The 22,314-nt window shown below is 39.2% G+C and overlaps 1 protein-coding gene across 1 annotated transcript in view; it reads left to right on the top strand.

The window, feature by feature from the left end:
• Positions 1–22,314, top strand: part of CENPE (centromere protein E) — a 3,008,010-nt gene that overhangs the window by 1,843,645 nt on the left and 1,142,051 nt on the right. Inside the window, exons 30-35 of the mRNA XM_044063442.1 lie at positions 830–1,042; positions 2,543–2,755; positions 6,363–6,572; positions 9,948–10,160; positions 13,161–13,370; positions 16,481–16,690. Of these exons, the coding sequence (XP_043919377.1) occupies positions 830–1,042; positions 2,543–2,755; positions 6,363–6,572; positions 9,948–10,160; positions 13,161–13,370; positions 16,481–16,690 (1,269 nt within the window). The remainder of the gene's footprint in view (positions 1–829; positions 1,043–2,542; positions 2,756–6,362; positions 6,573–9,947; positions 10,161–13,160; positions 13,371–16,480; positions 16,691–22,314) is intronic.

Below are 22,314 nucleotides of genomic sequence, written 5' to 3'. Positions count from 1 at the left end.
TCTTATTGGGCAGAGCTGGACGATGAACCAGAAGATTTTGTAGGAAGTTGACCCAAGGGTATGAAAGGTTTCTTTTTGACATAGCTGCCACAGAGGAAGGCCATACTGTAGTTAAGTAAGTTGGATTCCTCTGCCTATGGCATTGCAGCTTTCTGGAGACCGGAAATGGGAATTATTGTAGACTCAAAAGAATAGCTTGTTCTTGGAATTTGTTTGCTCTTGATGATGCTTTAATGCCATTGTTTGGTCAAGCCAGACCCCCAAAGTGCTTGAGAATTGGTGGCATGAGAGCAAGAGAGGTGAGAGAGCATTGACCTGCCAGTTTGCAGCAATTTGTGTAGTTCTAACATTATGGGGTTAGTTTTCTTTGGAATTAAGCTGGGCAGCCACAATGAAATCAGACTTTGTGTATATCACTTAAACTGACTTACTGTTTGGTATTTTTATTCTGTTGTCATCCTTCACTATGTTTAATTTGTTATAGGAAATACTTAATCGAGCATTGTAATACATGTTGAGAATGTAGGTTTTGTGTAGAGAGACTGGAATTTGCATTAAAATATTTTCACTTTGAGTTTCCTTGGTTGCTCATTGAAACTTATTCATTAGAATAATTATATTCACCTAATAATTTATTAGAAGAATGCTTTGCTGGATTGTAGGTGTGCAGTAGAGATCATTTTTCCTTTAAAGCCCTTGGGGACATATAGTAGTGAGTGCAGAGGTTACTGTTTGGTGGTAGAGTCTACTCAAATTTCATAATTTTTTAATGTGCCTTTTTCATTGTCCATCTTTTCTAACGTTCTTGATTTTGGTTTCGCCTTGCTAGATGGTTCTATTAAGTGAAGACCTGAAAGTTCTTACTGCAGAGCGTGACAGGCTGTTGTCAGAAGCAGCAGAAAACAGTAGTGCAGTGCAGCTGCAGCAACAGGATCTCATTTCATCACTAACACGGGAGAAGAATGAACTTCAAGTAGCTTTAGAAAACATCAGTTCCGAAAGGGATCGTTTGAAGGCAGATATGCTGGAAAAAACTGACAGTGTGAGTGAGCCCTCAATAACAGACTGAAAACCAATAATGCAATGTGGCTAGGCAAAAGAGTAGGCTACTAATGCTGGATTGAGAAAAGTCATGGAAAGAATGGCAAAAATATAAAATACCACAATATCTTAAACTTCAGAATATTTGCAATTCTACTGAAAGCAAATTAATGAAGACAAACTGTAGTATAATAAATTTCTGAATAATAGTAAACACAGCCCTAAAATATTCTGGACAGCCACTAAATACATTTTGCATCTCGGCCATAAATTCAAACATGACACCTCTCCCAATAACTCATCTACTCCCTGGTTAATACTGAAGCAAGGCAAGATGAAGTGGGTGAATCATCTTTGTTTCTCAGGTTTCAAAGACAGACTGCACTGAGACTTCTGTCTCATCTAGTATTAAAGCATCATTTCAGTGCTGGATTAAAGAATATCCCATACATCTGGTCCTCTGACTTCTGGTTCCCACACTACTCCCTTATCAGAAACTGAACCAGAATCTAGGGCATGTCATAATACACACACACCCACACACATTTGCTAAGATACGTTATACCATATCTAAGCTATAAAAGCAATTTCAAAAACTTCCACACTTAGTGTAGCAATTAGTTTACCCCTAAGAGCAATACAGTAGTATTCATAGTCATGGTTTTCACAGATATTTTGTCTCTGGCTGTTATCAGAACTGTAAGATATAATCTTTATGGCCTAAACCATGTAATTTAATTTGACTATTTTTCTAAGTTACCTGGACTGATATTAACCTCATCTCTTCCTGTATCTTCTGTTACAGTGCATTCATTTGAACAATTACAAAACAGTCTGATATACAGGTGTACTTTTTTTCTGACCAGCAGGACCCACTGTTAGTACATTTTTGACACAAGCAGCTTTACAAATACATTTTTTCATCACAAGCATCTGTACACATTAACTTGATATACAAATGGCATATATAATTCTTTACAAAACTCCAGCTAGCTAAGCTGGCATATGTTATACATCCACTGCCCTTCTTCTCCTGGTTTGGCTACCACCACCTCTCATCATCACTGGCATTGCTTACCCATTTCCTTTTAGAAAGAAGTACAAGCTTAAGTTAGATGAGAAGTCTGCTCATCTTTAAGGCCCTGGCTATCATTTCCATATTCTGCAACATTTTGCTACATTTGCATCTTTCAGTACATTTCCTTGAATATGTATTTCTTGTAATTGCATTTATAAATTTTGAAATTGTAGGTTTTGAGTACAGATTGGAAAACTGCATACATTAGTGAAAAATTGTTTATGCAATTTTCCAGTCTCCTCTTTGGCTCCTTTTGCCAGGCTGTGATTGTGCAATGTAGAGCTGCATTTCCTTTTCAGTTCTAAGGACGTACAGTAATGGGAATGGATGTAACTGCACATCATAGATGCAGCACTCAGACTTTATTCTATTAATATACCTTTGTCCTTTTTTAATAATGTTCTTGTTTGTTGTGTTTGCTAGATGCTTCATCTGAGTGAAGACCTTAAAGTTCTTACTGCAGAGCGTGACAGGCTGCTGTCAGAAGCAGCAGAAAACAGTAATACTGTGCAGCTGCAGCAACAGGATCTCATTTCATCACTAACATGGGAGAAGAATGAACTGCAGGTAGCTTTAGAAAACATCAGCTCCGAAAGGGATCATTTGAAGGCAGATATGCTGGAAAAAACTGACAGGGTAAGTGAGCCCTCGACAACAGACTGAAAACCAGTAATACAATTTGGCTATCCAAAAGAGCAGAATGCTAATGCAGGATTGAGAAGAAGCATGGGAAGAATGGCAAAAATATAAAACACCACAATATCTTAAACTTCAGAATATTTACAATGCTACTGTTATCAAATTCATGAAGACAAACTATACTATAACAACTTTCAGAGTAATAGTAAACACAGCCCTTAAAAAGTTCTACATACATAGCCAGTAAAGAAATGTTATATCCCTGACATAAATTCAACCATGACACCTCTCCCAATAACTCATCACTCAAAATCGCAATACAATTCAACTCTTAATTCATAGATAGTATAGTATTTCTTAAAAAGGATTCCCCAATATCTAATCCTAACCCTGTCCAGCAGCCACATATCATCACGTCCACTTTCACCCTCAAATCTGTGCCCACATTCTGTATAAAAATACATTTATACTCAGACTATACTGTACTTCATCTGATTACCTTCAAAGCGAGTACCTTAAAATAGTGGCCAATAGCTTTGCCTACCTTGTCTCAATCCTTATAAATTGGTCGATGTAGGAATCCCTTGTTTCCTGTCTGGAAAAAGTCACACATTGTCTGCACAAAGGAGGGCATTCAATAAACATTACTAACTTTAGAGACATAGCAATCTTTTTCCCCTTTCCAGAATATTTGAAGAATATATTCAGAAACCATTGCTAAATTATTTACTGCAGGACTAACTCCTGTCCTGCAGACAGCATGGCTTCTGTCCTTCCCATAGTACTTAAGACTGCACTTCTAATAAGTAATGATGCTGTCAGTGAAGGAAGCGAGCAACAAATTATTCTCCTCATTTCAGACTTGTCTAAAGCCCTTGACACAGTTTGTCACAACACTTTGAATGTCCTCATTAGGTCTCTCAGCCCACCATTCTGTGGTTCAGAAACTATCTATCCAGTATGCGTTTGTCAGTAAAATGGCACTCCACCCTCTCTACTTGCCTCCCAGTCATCACCGGTATACTACAAGGTTCTGTCCTTTGTCCCCTCCCCTTTAACCTTCTCAGCAACACCCTCCACCACATCAGGCTTCCTAAATAACAGTACATAGATGACTCCACACTGATTTGCATATCTGACAATTTGGCATACCTCCAAACAAAATACTCAAGAAGCTTAAATAGCAACTGGAATATAATAACTCGCAACTCATGCTCAACCCTTAAAAAAAAAAAAAAAATACTACTAATTTTCCCCAAGTTCCCCTCCCAAGAAAAAACTAAATTTAAAGTCTTCTCTTCTGGATAATACAACCACTGAAGTCACTTCTTATAGCAAACTATTAGACATTAGTTGATGACTCTTAAATTTGACCTGCATATGCAAAATTGAATAAGAAAAACTTCTAAAACTTTCTCATTGGTGCAACTAAAGCTACACTTGCCAATACTTATTTCCTGCCCAAACTTCTTTAAGGTACTCTCAGAGCCTTACTAACCTTTAGGCATCACAAAAATCAAAACTTGAACAATGCTATAGCAAAATTACCAAATTTGCAGCAAATACCCCTTTCAGAATCCACCACTGTGTAGCAATAAAAAGTGTAAACTGGTTAGAACTACCCCATTGACTAACATAGACACTGCTTTTTACCACGTATAAAATTATCCAGAATCCATCTATTTGTCTAGCACAAAAGTGCTTTCTTCACAATTATGTTTCCAGTCAGTCATTATAATAAAATGACGAGAAACTTCTGTCCACAAGCCCATCAGATCTGGTGGTCATTGTCTGTACTCCTACCATGTTGTGGAGGCTCTGCATCTCCTTACTGTATCCATCAGGTTAATACCCTTCCTCCCATTCTTCAAAACTTCTAACGAAAAGCTGGTTCTGTTCTTTCTCAACATCAGGATAAACTACATCCCCAAATGTGGACAGATATCGATTCATACCTTACATCATGTTCTTCTCCCTTCATTGACTCCCCTTACTTATATCAATGTCTCTTCCCCGGTTTCCACTTTAAATATACTGTGAGCCTGCCTTTCTCTCACTTGTATTGAAATCCCTGTTTCTATTGTTTTAATTCCCCTTTAATTTTTCTATAAGCTATCTCCATTTTTTCTATTAAATCATAATCATACAACTCTTGTCTGTTCTTAACTAGTGTTTTCATAGTACATCTGCTTTTATATAACTAAACTATAGGATTTGTTGTATTTTAGCAACTGTAAAATTATTATTCTTTTAAAATGTTTTCTAATACTTTGGAACTTTTCTCCCCAGGCCTCCAGTGAAAATGGGCTGCTACCCAGACTGACTTTCCTGATAATCATATGTCAGTAAATAATAAATAAACCCTATGTAGCTCTGGTTTAGGTCTCTCGAGCTCTACTTGTAAACTGTGTGACTGTGAGTAAGTCATATAACCAGTGTTCTTAGTCTGCACTAATAAAGGACTTGTGTACAGTAGACTTCCCCAGTCGTGAAATTAGTAAAATAAATGGCATGTACATTTAAAGTCATTAATCATTTTATCCTTGGCCATGTTAAAGCCAAACTTGTGCGGCAATACATATTGTTTCTAGCTGCAGCCATAGTGGGCATTATAGCATGGATTAAAGAACTCTTTGTGGATTCAGTCCTGATACATTACCTGATGCCAGCAAGCATCACAGCATTTTCACAGATTGTCTGCAATTCATGTTGAACATGCAGCCATCTTTTGTTAGTCTAGAGCAGTCTCCAACCCATTTGTTGGGAAATCTGCCCCACTGCAGTTAGTATGGAAGTATGCTAATCCATTCAGACTGAGTGCTGTCCTTGTTGGTTGTTTCTTGCTGTATATATTCCTTTTCTGAATATATTGCTTATGCTTTGATGGCTGAAAATTTCTTCTGGAAGTTTTTTTTTTTTTTTTTTATACAGCTGCTTAAACTTCATTGCTCATAAGCAGTTGTGAAGTTTTATTTTATAACATCGTGAAATAGTGACATTGTCAAAGAAGTTGTCATTGCTTTTCCTTTTCAAGGTTATAAGATTTTTTTTCTTTGAACCTTCCCATTCTGTAGTAATAAACTAGTCTGTCTCTCAAAAGTATGCATTGCTAACGATAGTCTGCTGCCCTCAAGGGGCATCACAAACCCATTGCACTTGTCCGTGCAACAAAGATGCGCATTACTTGCACTTTTAGTTGTATAGAGAAGCATGAGCTTAAGTGAGATGGGAAGTCTACTCATCCTAAAGGCCTTGGCTATCATTACCATATTCTGTAACATTTTGCTACAGTTGCCATTTTTTAGTATATTTACTAGCATATTTATTTCTTGTACTTGTATTTATAAATTTTGAAATTGAATGTTTTGCATAAAGATTGGAAAACTGCATACATTATAGAAATATTGTTTATGCAGTTTTCCAGTCTCCTTTTGCTTCTTTGCCAGTGAATTGTGCTATGTAGAGCTGCATTCCTTTTTCAGTTCTAAGGACATACAGTAATGGGGACAGATGTTACTGCACATCATAGATGCAACACTCGCTTTGTTCTATTAATATACATTTCTCCTTTTTTAATAATGATCTTGTTTAATGTGTTTGCTAGATGCTTCATCTGAGTGAAGACCTTAAAGTTCTTACTACAGAGCGTGACAGGCTGTTGTCAGAAGCAGCAGAAAACAGTACTGTGCAGCTGCAGCATCTGGATCTCATTTCATCACTAACACGGGAGAAGAATGAACTGCAGGCTGCTTTAGAAAACATCAGCTCCGAAAGGGATAGTTTGAAGGCAGATATGCTGGAAAAAACTGACAAGGTAAGTGAGCCCTCAACTACAGACTGAAAACCAGTAATGCAGTTTCTATCCACAATAATAGAATGCTAAAGCAGGATTGAGAAAAAGCATGGAAAGAATGGCAAAAATATAAAACACCACAATATCTTAAACCTCAGAATATTCACCATTCTTCTGAAAGCAAATGAATGAAGACAAACTGTAGTATATTCACTTTCAGAATAATAGTGTAAACAGCCTTAAAAATTCTGGATAGCCCGTAAAGAAATCTTACATCTGAGCCAACAGTTCAACCATGACACCTCTCCCCATAACTCATCACTCAAACTGCAATATAATTCAACTCTTACTTGATAGATATTATAGCATCTCTTAAAAAAGGTTCCCCTAATATCTAATCTTAAGCCTACAGGCCACATATCACCACATCCACTTTAACCTTCAAACTTGTGCCTACATCCTATATAAAACTGCTTTTAAACTCAAACTATGTTGTACTTCATCCGATGCATACACAGCAAGAAACTTCAGTTATAAATAAGTAAAATACTTATGAAAACAAAACCGAAGAAAATGTTGGTTTTATTTTCATAAGTGTTTTAAATAACTGAAGTTTCTTGGTTTATGTGCAGTAGTTTAGCAATTGGTGTTATGCCTGAAAAGGAGAAGGTTGGAAAGGTGATTTTATGTTTTTTTTTTTTTTTCCATAAGTGCTTTATTTGCAAATGAAGTTTTTGTATTCAGTTGTTTAGCAACTTGACATTTTTGAATCTCATTGGTGAAAAAAGGTGCAGTCTTACTTGGTAGTTAGTATTTAATGTTCAGTGTTTGTAATTGTAGTCTGATGAAGCTTTACAGTGCAAGTGCTAACCCTGTTTGTAATAAACTATGCTTTTATCCTTCAATTACTTATCTGTGATGGTTACAATTTGGACTGCTGCTAGTATTCTGCCTCCGTTATTTGCTGTTGCGATTTTATGATATACCTAAAGGAAAGCATTTATATTGCTTCTACACCTAATGTGTTTCTGCTGGGATTTTTGGTGACTGTTGAAGCAAAAATAGATACAAACAGTATTTCCAGATGCAGCTGTCTGCACCAAGCGCAATTTCTTTTAAGAGCACACCGGGACCACACTTCGATCCTGGGGCCGGGGTTCCCCCTCTCTCACCAGGCCTCAAATAAGAATCCACACTGACCACAGCTGTAGAGTGGAGTCTTCAGCTGAGTATTTCATGCCAAGTCCTCCACCTTCTCTGTGAACCCAGTGCTCCTCCCTGCTCCAGGTAGCTGACACACGCACACACAGATTTGATTTACACACACACAGATTTGATTTACGCACACACACAGATTTGATTTACGCACACACACAGATTTGATTTACGCACACACACAGATTTGATTTACGCACACACACAGATTTGATTTACGCACACACACAGATTTGATTTACGCACACACACAGAGATTTGATTTACACACACACACAGATTTGATTTACATGCACACACTCACACAGATTTGATTTACACACACACACTCACACAGATTTGATTTACACACACACACCCGTGAAAGGCTGACACAGACTTACCAGCTATGCCCCCTCTGCATAGACTAATAAGGTAGATACTGCCACTAGAACACTTCAGACCAGCTACTCTAAGGCTGTTACAAGGGTACCCATTTATACCCAGTAAAATTAATACTAATACAAATGGCAGTGTTGGACAAATACAGCAAGGCTTTCAGGAGTGGTCACCAGATAAATATAAGTACTCTTACAGCTTAAGATAGTCTCTAAAAGACCTGCTGCAATGAGAAGTTTAAATATATTTAATAACAAAAGAACATGAAAATACTGAATATCTATGTGCAGTAAATACCAGAGTTTCAATCACAGTAAATATTAAAACTAGCACGGATAGATTCGCACAGATACAGAAAAACAATACTTAACTAATCCAACTAATCCAACTATATTTTTCTGACTGATCTAAAGAATTACTATTTCCTGGTTACTTACTAAAGCAAGATAAGATGAAATGGGTGAATGATCCTCCTTTCTCAGGTTTCTGTCTCATCTAGTATTAAAACATCATTTCAGTGCTGGATTACAAAATGACATCACATACATCTGGTCACCTGACTTCTGGTTCCCACACTGCCCCCATTTGTTTTCAACTGAACCAGAATCTAGGAAATGTTATACACATACACACAGGTTTGGTAAGATGTGTTATGTCACCCCAGATGGGACTTGAACCCACAATCCCTGGCTTAGGAAGTCGGTGCCTTATCCATTAGGTCACGGAGGTCTTACAGAATACTTCTACTATGAATTTAGTTACTGGAATCGGTTCTGTTCTTCTTCATGCCTACCCCAAATTTTTATCTTGCAGTAGCATAATGGTTCCACTGGGATTGAACCCAAGACCTTCTGCATGTGAAGCAGACGTGATAACCACTACACTACAGGTTGCTGTAAAAGCATTTCAAAAACTTCCATTTTCATGGTAGCATTTGGTTCACCCCTAAGAGCAATAAAGTAGGATTCCTAGTCCAGGTTTTGACAGACAGTTTAACTATGCTGTGATCAAAACTGTAAGATAGTCTTTATGGTCAAAAATATGTAATATCATTTCAGACTAGTTTCAAACTTACTTGGACTGCTGAGGCTAACCTCTTCTCATCCTGTATCCTCTGTTACAATATATTCATTTTAACAATTACAATACAGTCTGACATACATATTTCTTTTCTGTCCAGCAGGACCCACTGTTGGTACATTTCTAACACAAGCAGCTTTACAAATAAATTTTTCAGTGCAAGCATCTGTACAAATCAACATATACAAAGTGCATATAATTCTTTACAAATCTCCAGCTAGCTATGCTGGCATGTTGCACATTCCACTGCCCTACTTCTCCTGACTTAGCTAGTAACATCTTGCATCAGCACAGGCATTACTTACACTTTTCCTTTTGTAGAGAAGTACGAGCTTAAGTTAGGTGAAAAATCTGTTCATCTTGAAGGCCCTGGCTAGCGTTACCATAGTCTGTAGCATTTTGCTATAGTTGCCATCTTTCAGTACATTTACTTGAGTATGTATTTCTTGTAATTGTATTTATAAATTTTGAAATAGTAGGTTTTGAGTAGAGATTTGAAAACTGCATACATTAGTTAAGAATTGTTTATGCAGTTTTCTAGTCTCTTAATCTCCTTTGCCAGACAGTGATTGTGCAATGTAGAGCTGCCTTTCTTTTTCAGTTCTAAAGGCATACAGTAATGGGGACGGATGTAACTGCACATCATAGATGCAACACTCACTTTGTTCTATTAATATACCTTTGCTCTTTTTTAATAATGTTCTTGTTTATTGTGTTTGCTAGATGCTTCATCTGAGTGAAGACCTTAAAGTTCTTACTGCAGAGCGTGACAGGCTGTTGTCAGAAGCAGCAGAATACAGTAGTACTGTGCAGTTGCAGCAACAGGATCTCATTTCATCATTAACACGGGAGAAGAATGAACTGCAGGTAGCTTTAGAAAACATCAGCTCTGAAAGGGATCGTTTGAAGGCAGATATGCTGGAAAAAACTGACAGGGTGAGTGAGCCCTCAACAACAGACTGAAAACCAGTATTGCAATCTGGCGATCCAAAAGAGTAGAATGCTAATGCAGGAATGAGAAAAAGCATGGAAAGAATGGCAAAATATAAAACGCCACAGTATCATAAACTTCAGAATATTCGCCATTCTACTGAAAGCAAATTAATGAATACAAACTGTAGTATAACAACTTTCAGAATAGTAGTAAACATGGCTCTAAAAATTTCTGGACAGCCAGTAAAGAAATCTTGCATCCCTGCCATAAATTCAGTCATGACACTATCTCAATAACTCATCGCTTAAAACCGCAATATAATTCATCTCTTATTTCATAGATGATATAGCATCTTTTAAAAAGGGTTTCCCTTATATCTGATTCTAAGCCTGTCCAGATACCCCATATTACCACATCAACTTTCACCTTCAAACTTGTGTCTACAGCCTATATAAAACTACTTTGAAGCTCAGACTGCATTGTACTTCATCGATGCATGCACAGCAAGAAACTTTACTTATAAATAAGTAAAACACTTATGAAAACACAACAGAAGAAGAAAATGTCCTGGTTTTCATAAGTGTTTTAAATTACTGAATTTTTTTTTACTGTGTATATGCAGTAGCTTAGCAATTTGCGTTGTGCCTGAAAAGGAGAAGGCTGGAAAGGTGATTTTTACATGTCTTTTTGTGTTGTTTTCATAGGTGCTTTATTTGCAATTGATGTTTTTTGCTGTGTATACAATAGCTTAGCCACATGTGACATGTTTGAATCTCATTGGTGAAAAAAGGTGCAATTTTACTTGGTAGTTAGTATTTAAATGTTAGTTCGGTGTTTATAATTGTGGTCTGGTGAAGCTTTACAGCAAAAGCACTAGCCCTGTTTATAATAAACTATGCTTTTTTTTCCTTTGATTACTGGTCTGTGATAGTTACAACTTGAACTGCTGCTAGTATTGTTCTGCCTCAGGTAATATTTGCTATTGGCATTTTATGATATTCTGAAAGGAAAGCATTTATACTGCTTCTACACTTGCTGTGTTTCTTCTGGGATTTTTGTTGATTTTTGAAACAAAAATAGATACGAACAGTATTTCCAGATGCAGCTCTCTGCACCAAGTGCAATTTACCTTAAGAGCACACAGGGACCATACTCCCGTCCTGGGGCTGGGGTTCCATTTCTCTCACCGGCCCAAATTAAGACTCCACACTGACCACAGCTGTAGAGCTGAGTTGTCAGCCGAGTGTTCCATGCCAAGTCCTCTACCATCCTCTCTGTCAACCCTGTGCTCTGTGTCCCTGTTCCAAGTTGCTGACACCTGTGTGCACACACACTGAGATTTGATTTACACACACGCTCATGCACCCACCCACACACCTGGGAAATGCTGGCACAGATTTACCCACTATGCCCTTTCTGCCTAGACTAATAAGGTAGATACTGCCACCAGATCACTCCAAAGCCAGCTACTCTGTTACAAGCGTACCCAATTATACCAAGTAAAATTAATACTAATACAAATGGCAGTGTTCGACAAATACAGCAAGGCTTTCAGGAGTGGCCACAGTGTCACCAGGTAAATACAAGTACTTTCACACGTTAAGATATTCTGTAAAAGAGCAGCCACAATGAGAAGTTTAAATATGTTTTATAAATCATGAAAATGAAAATACTGGATATCTGCAGTAAACACCAACGTTTCAGTCACAGTAAATATTAAAAATAACATGGATAGATTCACACAGATAGAGAAAAACAGTACTTAACTAATCCCACTATATTTTCCTGACTGACCTAAAGAATTACTATTCCCTGGTTACTTAGTAAAGCAAGGTAAGATGAAGTGGGTGAATAATCTTTTTCTCAGGTTTCAAAAACAGACTGCGCTGAGACTTCTGTCTCATCTAGTATTAAAACATAATTTCAGTGCCGGATTACTGAATGACATCACATACATCTGGTCATCTGACTTCTGGTTCCCACACTATCGCCATTTTCTAGAAACTGAACCAGAATCTAGGACATGTTGTAATGCACACACAGAGAGGTTTGCTAAGATGTGTTATACCATATGAAAGGAATAAAAACGTTTCAAAAACTTCCACCCTTACAGGGCTGCAATTAGTTCACCCCCAAAATAATACAGTAGGATTCCTAGTCCTGGATTTGGCAGATATTGTCTCTAGCTGTAACCAGAACTGTTAAGATACAATTTTCATGGCCTAAAATATGTAATTTAATTTCTCAGTATTTTCAAAGTTACTTGGACTGCTGAGGTTTACCTCGTCTCTTCCCGTATCCTCCGTTACAATATATTAATTTCAATAATTACAATACGGTCTGATATACAAGTGTATTTTTTTTCTGTCCAGCAGGACCCACTGTTGGTACATTTTTAACACAAGCAGCTTTACAATTACATTTTTCAAAACAAGCAGCTGTACAAATTAGCTTGATATACAAAGTGCATATAATTCTTTACAAATCTCCAGCTAGCTGTGCTGGCATACGTTAGACATCCACTGCCCTACTTCTCCTGGCTTAGCTGGCACCACCTCACATCTTCACAGGCATTACTTCCACTTTTCCTTTTATAGAGAAGTTCGAGTTTAAGTTTGGTGAAAAATCTGCTCATCTTGAAGGCCTTAGCTATCATTACTGTATTCTGTAACATCTTGCTACAGTTGCCATCTGTCAGTACATTTCCTTGAATATGTATTTCTTGTAATTCTATTAATAAATTTTGAAATTGTAGGTTTTGAGCAGAGATTTGAAAACTGCATACGTTTGTGAAAAATTGTTTATGCAGTTTTCCAGTCTCCTCTTTCGCTCCTTCACCAGGCCATGATTGTACAATGTAGAGCTGCATTTTTTTTTCATTTCTAAGGACATACAGTAATGAGGTTGGATGTAACTGCACATCATAGATTCAACACTGACTTTGTTCTATTAATATACTTTTGCCCTTTTTTAATAATGTTCTTGTTTATCGTGTTTGCTAGATGCTTCATCTGAGTGAAGACCTTAAAGTTCTTACTGCAGAACGTGACAGGCTGTTCTCAGAAGCAGCAGAAAACATTAGTACTGTGCAGCTGCAGCAACAGGATCTCACTTCATTAACACGGGAGAAGAATGAACTGCAGGTGGCTTTAGAAAACATCGTCTCCGAAAGGGATCGTTTGAAGGCAGATATGCTGGAAAAAACTGATAGGGTGAGTGAGCCCTCAACAGACTGAAAACCAGTAATGCAATTTGGCTATCCCAAGAGTAGAATGCTAATGCAGGATTGAGAAAAAGCATGGAAAGTATGGCATAAATATAAAACTCCAAAATATCTTAAACTTCAGACTATTCACAGTGCTACTGGAAGCAAATTAATGAAGGAAAAACTGTACTATAATAACTTTCAGAATAATAGTATACACAGCTCTAAAAAAATTGTAGACAGTCTTACATTCCAGACATAAATTCAACCATGACGCCTCTCCCAGTAACTCATCACTCGAAACCACAACACAATTCAGTTCTTATTTCATAGAATAGTATAGGATCTCATAAAAAGGATTCCCCAATATCTAATCCTAACCCTGTCCAGCAGCCACATATCACATACACTTTCACCTTGAAACTTGTGCCCACATCCTGTATAAAACTACATTTAAACTCAAACTATGCTCTACTTCATATGATGACCTTCAAAGTGAGCACCTTAAAATAGCTGCCAATAGCTTGGCCTATCCTGTCTCAATCCTTATAAATAGGTTAATCCAGGAATCCCTTGTTTCCTCTCTGTAGCAGAAGTCCCCTCTTCTTGATAATACAACTGCTGACATCACTTCTGATAGGAAATTATTAAAGATAATAGTTGATCTTAAATTTGACATGCATATGCAAAATTGCATAAGAACTCATCAAACTTTATCACTGGTGCAACTAAAGCTACACTTGCCAATACGTATTTCCTGCCCAGATGTCTTTAAGGTACTCCCATCCTTACTAACCTTTAGTCATCCAAAAAATCAAAACTTGAGCAATGCTCTACAAAGTTGCTAAATTTTCAGCAAATGCCTCTTTCGGAATCCACCACTGTATAGCACTTGTTTTTCTTTCGGCTTTTCCCTGTTAGGGTTTGCCACAGCGGAACTCCGGTCCGCTAATGATTGGCTATAGATTTTATGGTGCCGAGGTGGCAGCTCGATGCCTAACCTTCAACGAAGGCACACCCATTCACGCATGTCTTTCAAACACTACTTGACCGCGGGGAGGACATGCAGACTCCACACAGAAGGCTGTCCTGCCAAGAAGCACTAAAAAGCCTAAATTAGTTAGAACCACCCCATCAACTAACAGACACTGCTTTTTACCACCTATAAAATTATCCAGAATCCATCTGCTTGTCTAGCACTAAAGTGCATTCTTCAATCTGTGTTTCCAGTCAGTCATTGTAATAGAATGATGAGAAACTTTTGTCCACAAGCCCATCAGATCTGGTGGTCATTGTCTATACTCCTACCATGTTGTTGAGGCCCTGCATCTCCTTACTGTATCCATCAGGTTAATACCCTTCCTCTCATCCTTCAAAACCATTCTGAAAGACTTCTAACAAAAAGCTGGCTCTGTTCTTGCTCAACATCAGGATAAACTATATCCCTAAATGTGGACAGATACCGATTCATACCTTACATCTCCTTATTCTCCCATCTTCACTGACTCCCTTACTTATATCAATGTTTCTTCCCTGGTTTCCACTTCAAATATATTGTAAGCCTGCCTTTTTGCCTTTTTCTCACTTGTATTGAAATCCCTGTTTCTATTATTTTAACTTATTAATTTCTCTGTCAACTGTCTACATTTTTTCTATTAAATCATTATCATATAACTTGTATCTATTCTTAACCAATGTTTTCATATTACATCTGATTTTATATAAAGAAACTGTAGTTTTTGTTGTATTTTAACAACGGTAAAATTATTCTTTTAAATTGTTTTCTAATACTTTGGAACTTTTCTCAGCAGACCTCCAATGAAAATGGACTGCTACCCAGTCGGACTTTCCTGATAATCACATCAGTAAACCCTATGTAGCTCTGGGTTAGGTCCCGCAAGCTCTACTTGTAAACTGTGCGACTGAACAAGTCATAATACCAGACAGTGTTCTTAGTCTGCACTAATTAAGGGCTTGTGTACAGTGGACTTCTCCAGTCGAGAAATGAATAAAATAAATGGCATGTACATTTAAAGTCATTAATCATGTTATCCTTGGCTGTGTTAAAACCAGACTTTTACAGCAGTACATATTGTTTCTAGCTGCAGCTATAGTGGGCATTATAGCATGGATTAAAGAACTCTTTGTGGATTCAGTGCTGATACCTTACCTGATGCCAGCAAGCTTCACAGCATTTTCACAGATTATCTGCAATTCATGTTGAACATGCAGCCATCTTTTCTTAGTCTGGAACAGTCTCCAACCCATTTGTTGGGAAATCTGTCCCACTGCAGTTAGTAAGGAAGTATGCTAATCATTCAAACTGAGTGCTATCCTTGTTGGTTGTTTCTTGCTGTATATATTCCTTTTCTGAATATATTGATTATGCTTTGATGGCTGAAGATTTCTTCTGGAAGTTTGTTTTTCCCTTTTACAGCTGTTTAGACTTCATTGCCTATAAGCACTTGTGATGTTTTATTTCATAACCTTAGAAAATAGTAACATTTTCAAAGAAGTTATGAGTAGTGCCTTTCCTTTTCAAGGTTTTAAGATTTTTTTTTTTTATTTGAACCTTCCCATTCTCTAGTCATAAACTAGTCTGTCTCATAGAAGTATGCATTGCTCTCTCTAGTCTGTTGTGCTCAAGGGGCATCACAAATCCATTGCACTTGTCTGTGCAATGAAGATGGGCATTACTTTGTTTTCCTTGTTTAGAGAAGTATGAACTTAAGTGAGGTGGGAAATCTGCTGATCTTAAAGGCCTTGGCTATCATTACTATATTCTGTAACATCATGCTACAGTTGCCATCTTTCAGTACATTTACTAGAATATGTATTTCTTGTAATTGTATTTATAAATGTTGATTATTGGTTTTGAGTAGATTGGAAAACTGCATACATTAGTGAAAAATTGTTTATGCAGTTTTCCAGTCTCCTTGTTTGCTCCTTTGCTAGACAGTGATTGTACAATATAGAGCTGCATTTAATTTCAAGTTCCTAAGGACATACAGTAATGGAGACTGAAGTAACTGCACATCATAGATGCAACGCTCAGACTTTGTTCTATTAATATCTTTGTCATTTTTTAATAATGTTCTTGTTTGTTGTGTTTGTTAGATGGTTCATTTGAGTGAAGACCTGAAAGTTCTTACGGCAGAGCGTGACAGGCTGTTGTCAGAAGCAGCAGAAAACGTTAATACTGTGCAGCAGCAAAAGGATCTCATTTCATCATTAACACGGGAGAAGAATGAACTGCAGGCAGCTTTAGAAAACATCGGTTCCGAAAGGGATCGTTTGAAGGCAGATATGCTGGAAAAAAGTGACAGAGTGAGTGAAATTTTTGTAGTTCTGGGTTCAGCCCCCTTGGTCTTCAGTTTAATTGAGTGATATCAAGCAAGTCACATAATCATGATGTTCTTCGTGTTTCACTGTTGCAGTCATTACATTTGGGTAATCTGCTGGCAGGTTACCCTCAGTCGTCCTGATTAACAAAGTCTTGGGTCCTGCGTCGGTTGCTGTCCCTTCTTCTGTGACGTCAGGGGTATAAAACATGCAGCCGACGCCATTTTCATCAGTCTTTCTTGCCAAATATATATATATATATATATATATATATATATATATATATATATATATATATATATATTTTGCTCCCCATTTGGGGGGCACCTGGCATGTGGGGCAAGAAAAACTGATGAAAATGGCATCGGCTGCATGTTTTATACCCCTGACGGCCTGACGTCATGGAAGAAGGGACAGCAACCGACGCAGGACCTAAGACTTTGTTAATCAGGCCGACTGAGGGCAACCTTGCAGCAGATTACCCAAATGTAATGACTGCAACAGTGAATATCTATATTTATGGTAAGTGTACACAACTGTACTTTACTGCTCTTAGGCTACCTTGTTAAAATACTGTTGTGCATATTCGACTTTCCAAGCTGAGAAGTAAATAAAATAAATTACTTGCACATTTTAACTTTACTGAGTTGTGTTTGTCTGTGTTCAGCCTTTGTTATAGCACATGTCAACTTAGGATCAAAGTAGCAGTGCTGGGTCAAATGTTACCGGTTGTAATCAGTGGAGGTCAGGGACTTGAAGTGTTGCTACCTTACCTGATGCCAGCAAACATTACCAGATCTCAGTCCCGTTTGTAACTTGTGAACCATCCAGTCTCTGTGCATCAGTCTGGCATAGTTTTCAATCCAGTCTTGTCAGGGAATTCTGCCACACCCAAGTTAATGTTAAAGTATGCCAGTCAGTCAAAAATGATTGCTGTCCTTGTTTGTTTATTTGTTGCAAAGTAGGATTCCTTTAATGAATATAGTGAAAGATCATGACTTGTTTGTTGATTTCTTATTCTCATTTTTTAGTCTGCTGTTTTGACATCAGTTGCTTAAAGATTTTTATTCTATAACTTGATATAATTTTAAGATTGCCACTGAAGTGACTTAAACTGCTTTTCCTTGTGAAAATGGTTCTTGCGCCTTTTAGCCTCACCTCACTGTATAGGTGTAGACTAGTCCGTCAAAGGAGCATATGCTGTAGTCCACAGTCTCCCCCTCGAGGCATCATAAAACCTTGCCAATGTTTTAACAAGGTAGTGGGTATTACTTTCTTCTTTTCCTGCTCTGAAAATATGAATTTTAGTGTCTAATGTCACCCAGTATACCACAGTCTTTTACTACTGTAAGGTGCGTGGTATGTCTCACATAGGCAGCTATTGGACATAGGCCAGAAGGGTGACTTATGCACTCACCATCCTCAGAACTTCTTTGCCACCAGTCGAATCGTCAGTCCCAGACGTCGCTCTACTGATGTAATTGCGTGTTTCTTCAAAGATAAGTGCCAGGTCAGGTAACCGTTTTTGTCTTTTGCTGCTGTGTCCTTTTTTCCCTTGGGTTAATGTCATCCAAGAAAGAGAAGTGTGATTGTAGAAGACAAATTCCACACAGGTAGTCACTCACAGAGTCTTTGTCTTGGACTCAAGCATGACCTCAAGAATAGTTCTATCTGCCAGTCGTTCATTCCCAGTACGTCACAAAGTATTTAGAGAATCACTGCTTGAAATTCCTACCCATAAGTGTAATGGTGAGATGTTCTTCGTGTTTCACTATTGCAGTCATCACAATTGGGTTATCTGCCTGCAGGTAGCCCTCAGTCAGCCCGAATATCAGAGACTTAGTATTTCTGCGTCAGTTGCTGTCGCTCCAGGACTGATGTCAGGTCGTCAGGGGGTATAAAAACAGGCAGCCGAGGCTATTACGTCATTCTTACGTCATTCTTACTTGCCAAGGAGCCCGAAGTAGAAGCAGTTTACAAGTGCCGGTCAGCCGCTACCTGAATTGTCATTTATGAATTGAATAACCCTGAAGTCTTATACAGCTAAGTACCCCATTGGGGATCCTTTTTTCTTGCTCTAACCGATATCAGAAAAAGTTAACAATTGTCTTGCCTGTGAAAAGCAAATACCACACAGAGATTTTCATTCTTACTGCATCATCTGTTTAGGCCCAGATCACAACGGACGTCACTGTTGATTTTGTGCCTTGTTCAGTGCCCAAACCATTTGTCTTTGGGCTTTCATTGTTGCTTAATTCTTTCACTCTCTATCTCCGTATTCTGATATGGCTTCAGTAAGCCATCTGACTACCGATATTCCGAAAAAACGTAAGGATAAAGACAGAGACTGCATAGGTCAAAAACTGCAGACAACGCTTCCAGTATGCTAGTAGCCGGTACTCAGTGAGGCGCCTTTGCAGCTCCTAATGCCTGCTTCTGTGGATTTGCAGGCCTCTACCGAGACCCTTTCGGAGTCCGGTAGGCCGTGAGACTCTTCTCTGACTATGGAACCTGCGGATATCTCTACCTTGGATGGGTCTGGAGCTGCTGTGCAGGCACCAGCTTCTGAGGCAGTTCTTAGCACTACCGATGTTCGACTCGGGCAACTTTTTTTTATCTAAAACTACCAAGTTTCTTAGGCCAAAAGTACGTGCTACGCCTAGAAAACTGATGACCAAACGCATGCACCTTCCTCCCATGCTACAATGACAAATGCTTAGAATGGCAGAAGACCTTATTATGCTGATTAGGGGAAGTCAGCCTTCCCCTGCTAAGAAGAAAAGAGACCAGTCCCCTGCAGCTTCAACAGACAAAGGAGTCCGATGACTCTGAGGTATCTGATTATGTAGACATGCCCTTATCTGCCTATGAAGATTGCTTATGAGGAATCCATTCCCTCTGCCTCCCCTCCAGAGGATTTTTCTTTTGATGAAACCTTGCATACCTTAAGAGAGCATTTCCACTGGGAATGCCAAGACTTTCCTCAGTCCAAAAAGAGACTCCGAGAATTCCTAGATTTGCCACAGCACAGACCTTTAGCAGTACCCCCTGTCCTGGAGATTGTTGATGATTTTATTGAAGCCAGTCTTACTCCTGATACTTTATCCCCTGCCCCTAGGAAACCAGACAGGTTCTACAGAGTACCTGACACACACATTTCTTTTCAAGAATCCTACTGCTGACCCAGTGATTATTTCCCAGTGGCCTAAAGGTATTAAGGCAACTACAGCCAAGAATCCCACCCTTTCGGACAGGGATTAAAGGGCTTTGGACAGATGGGGTAATAAGGGATATACCTCTGCTACTCTTGCTGTTAGGGCATTAAATTGTCAGTTTCACATGCTGAAGTACCAGCAACATATTATGGAACTTATTAAACAAAAAGTGGCAACCTTTACAGACTGTGCAGAAAATAAGGAATTGCAGGAGCTTATGCACTCTGCAAGCCAAGTCAGCAAGCATAGTTTGCAATGTGGCTTTGACGCCCTAGAGGCATCTTGCTGGGCAGCAGTCACTGGTTCTGTACTGAGAAGACATGCTTGGCTCAAGGAGCAGACCTTGCCAGACCATGTCAAATCAAAGTTACTAGATGCTCCTTTGAACAAGGACAGTTTGGTACCAATGCAGAAGAGGTTCTTAAAAAGATGGAAGAAAAAGCTAAGTCTGTGTAGAATGTTAAAGAATTCTTACAAGTGCAACCCCGTAGATTCAGTAGGCATTGCCCTTCCAAACACTGGCCCTTTCCAGCCCCCTCCAGGCCATCTTGAACCAGACCCAGGGGAAACAGACCACCCAGATTACAGTCTCAGGGTATGCAGAGATCTAAGCAATGGAGTGCCCCCACCCCCAAAGCAGGGAGTGGTAAGCCACCTCCTTATGGAAAAAACTCAATGACTTCTCCACTCCACTCCCCACCTCTGCCCAGTTGCTTTTGCCCCTCGGAGGAAAACTTGCCCTTCATGTTTAAAACTGGATGTCGATCACACAAGACCGATGGGTCCTCAACATTGTATCCCAAGGGTAAACATTTTACTTCCACTCACTGTCCACCCCAATAGGGTTCCCAGACCTTCCTCTAAACCAGTGGGCAGAGGCTGAAAAATAAGTTCTATCCCTGCTCTCCATCAGAGCTATTCAGCCTATTTCATTGGAACAGATAGGTCAAGGATTCTACTCTTCCTGGTACCCAGAAAAGAGGGCTCTTGGTGCCCAATCCTGGATCTTTCAATTCTCAACACCTTCCTGGTGGTACTAAAATTCAAAATGCTTACCCTGCAACAGCTTCTATGCTAACCAAGGATGCCTGGTTAGTCTCCTTAGACTTAAAAGAAGCCTGTCTGCACATCCCTGTAAGGGAGTCATGCAGGAAGTATCTATGTTTCAGGGCTGGATCTATGCATCATCAGTTCTCTGAACTTCCCTTTGGCTTATCCACTGCGCCCAGAGTATTCACAAAATGCATGGCTCCAGCCATTGCATACTACAGGCAGAGAAATATCCAAATTTACCCATACTTGGACGACTGCTTGATTCAGGCAGACAGTCTAGTACTGCTGTTGCAGCACCTGACATTTGTGAAAAACCTCCTCACTTCCCTGGGGTACACCATCAACGAAAAGAAATCAAAACTGGTACCCAGTCAAAGGATTGTATTCCTGGGCGCAAGCTTGGACACAACATCCCAGATAGCATTCCTCACTTCAGAAAAACAAGTTTATCTGACAAGCCTACCTCAAACAAATGGCTACCGGAACCCAGCTATCCGCAAGAAAAATACTGCAGGCCCTAGGGTTCATGGCCTCATGTATACTGCTAATTCCATATGCAAGACTGCATATGAGGAAATTTCAGTGGTACTTAAGTCTTTGGTGCCAACATTCTCAGGATCTGGCAACAGTCATTCCTATCATACCTTGTCTAAGGGCAGAGTTTCTTTGGTGGGCAGAAGCATGTAACCACAACAAGGGACTGCTGTTTACTCAACCCCACGCTGGCCAAGCCCTAACCACAGACACATCAGACTATGCCTGGGGAGCACTCATGGACGGCAGATGCATTCATGGCCACTGGAGCCCAAGTCATATTCATCTGCACAAGAACCAAAAAGAGATGCTAGCTGTGCAAAATGCCCTGACAGATTTCAGATCCCTACTCTTTCCAGGACAACTTCTAATAAAAACAGACAACACCACAGTTATGTGGTACATCAACAAGCAGGGAGGAACCCATTCCTACCCGCTCTGCAGGCTAGCCATGGCTCTATGGAACACGGCATTGGACATGCAAGTCCATCTGCAAACTCAATTCCTGCCAGGCAAACAAAATTCACTGGCAGATGACTTGAGCAGAAATCTGCTAGACCCACATGAGTGGCAGTTAGAGCCCAGCACCTTCAACCTTCTGATTCAGAAATGGGGGACCCCAGAGGTGAACCTTTTTGCCTCCCCCTGCATCCACCAGCTCAGCAGATTCTGCACCAGGATCCTGCATAGCAGAGCCTGGAAAGTGGATGCCCTATCCTTTCAGTGAGTAAATCTCTCAGTTTATGCATTCCCACCCCTGCCCCTTCTCTCGAGTATTACTCAAAATAAGACCGGACAGACCGATGA

This window comes from Protopterus annectens, chromosome 2.part1 (genome assembly GCF_019279795.1).
Source record: "Protopterus annectens isolate FY-2018-M chromosome 2.part1, PAN1.0, whole genome shotgun sequence".
Taxonomy (NCBI): Eukaryota; Metazoa; Chordata; order Ceratodontiformes; family Protopteridae; genus Protopterus; species Protopterus annectens.
This window is presented reverse-complemented; position numbering and strand designations above follow the sequence as displayed.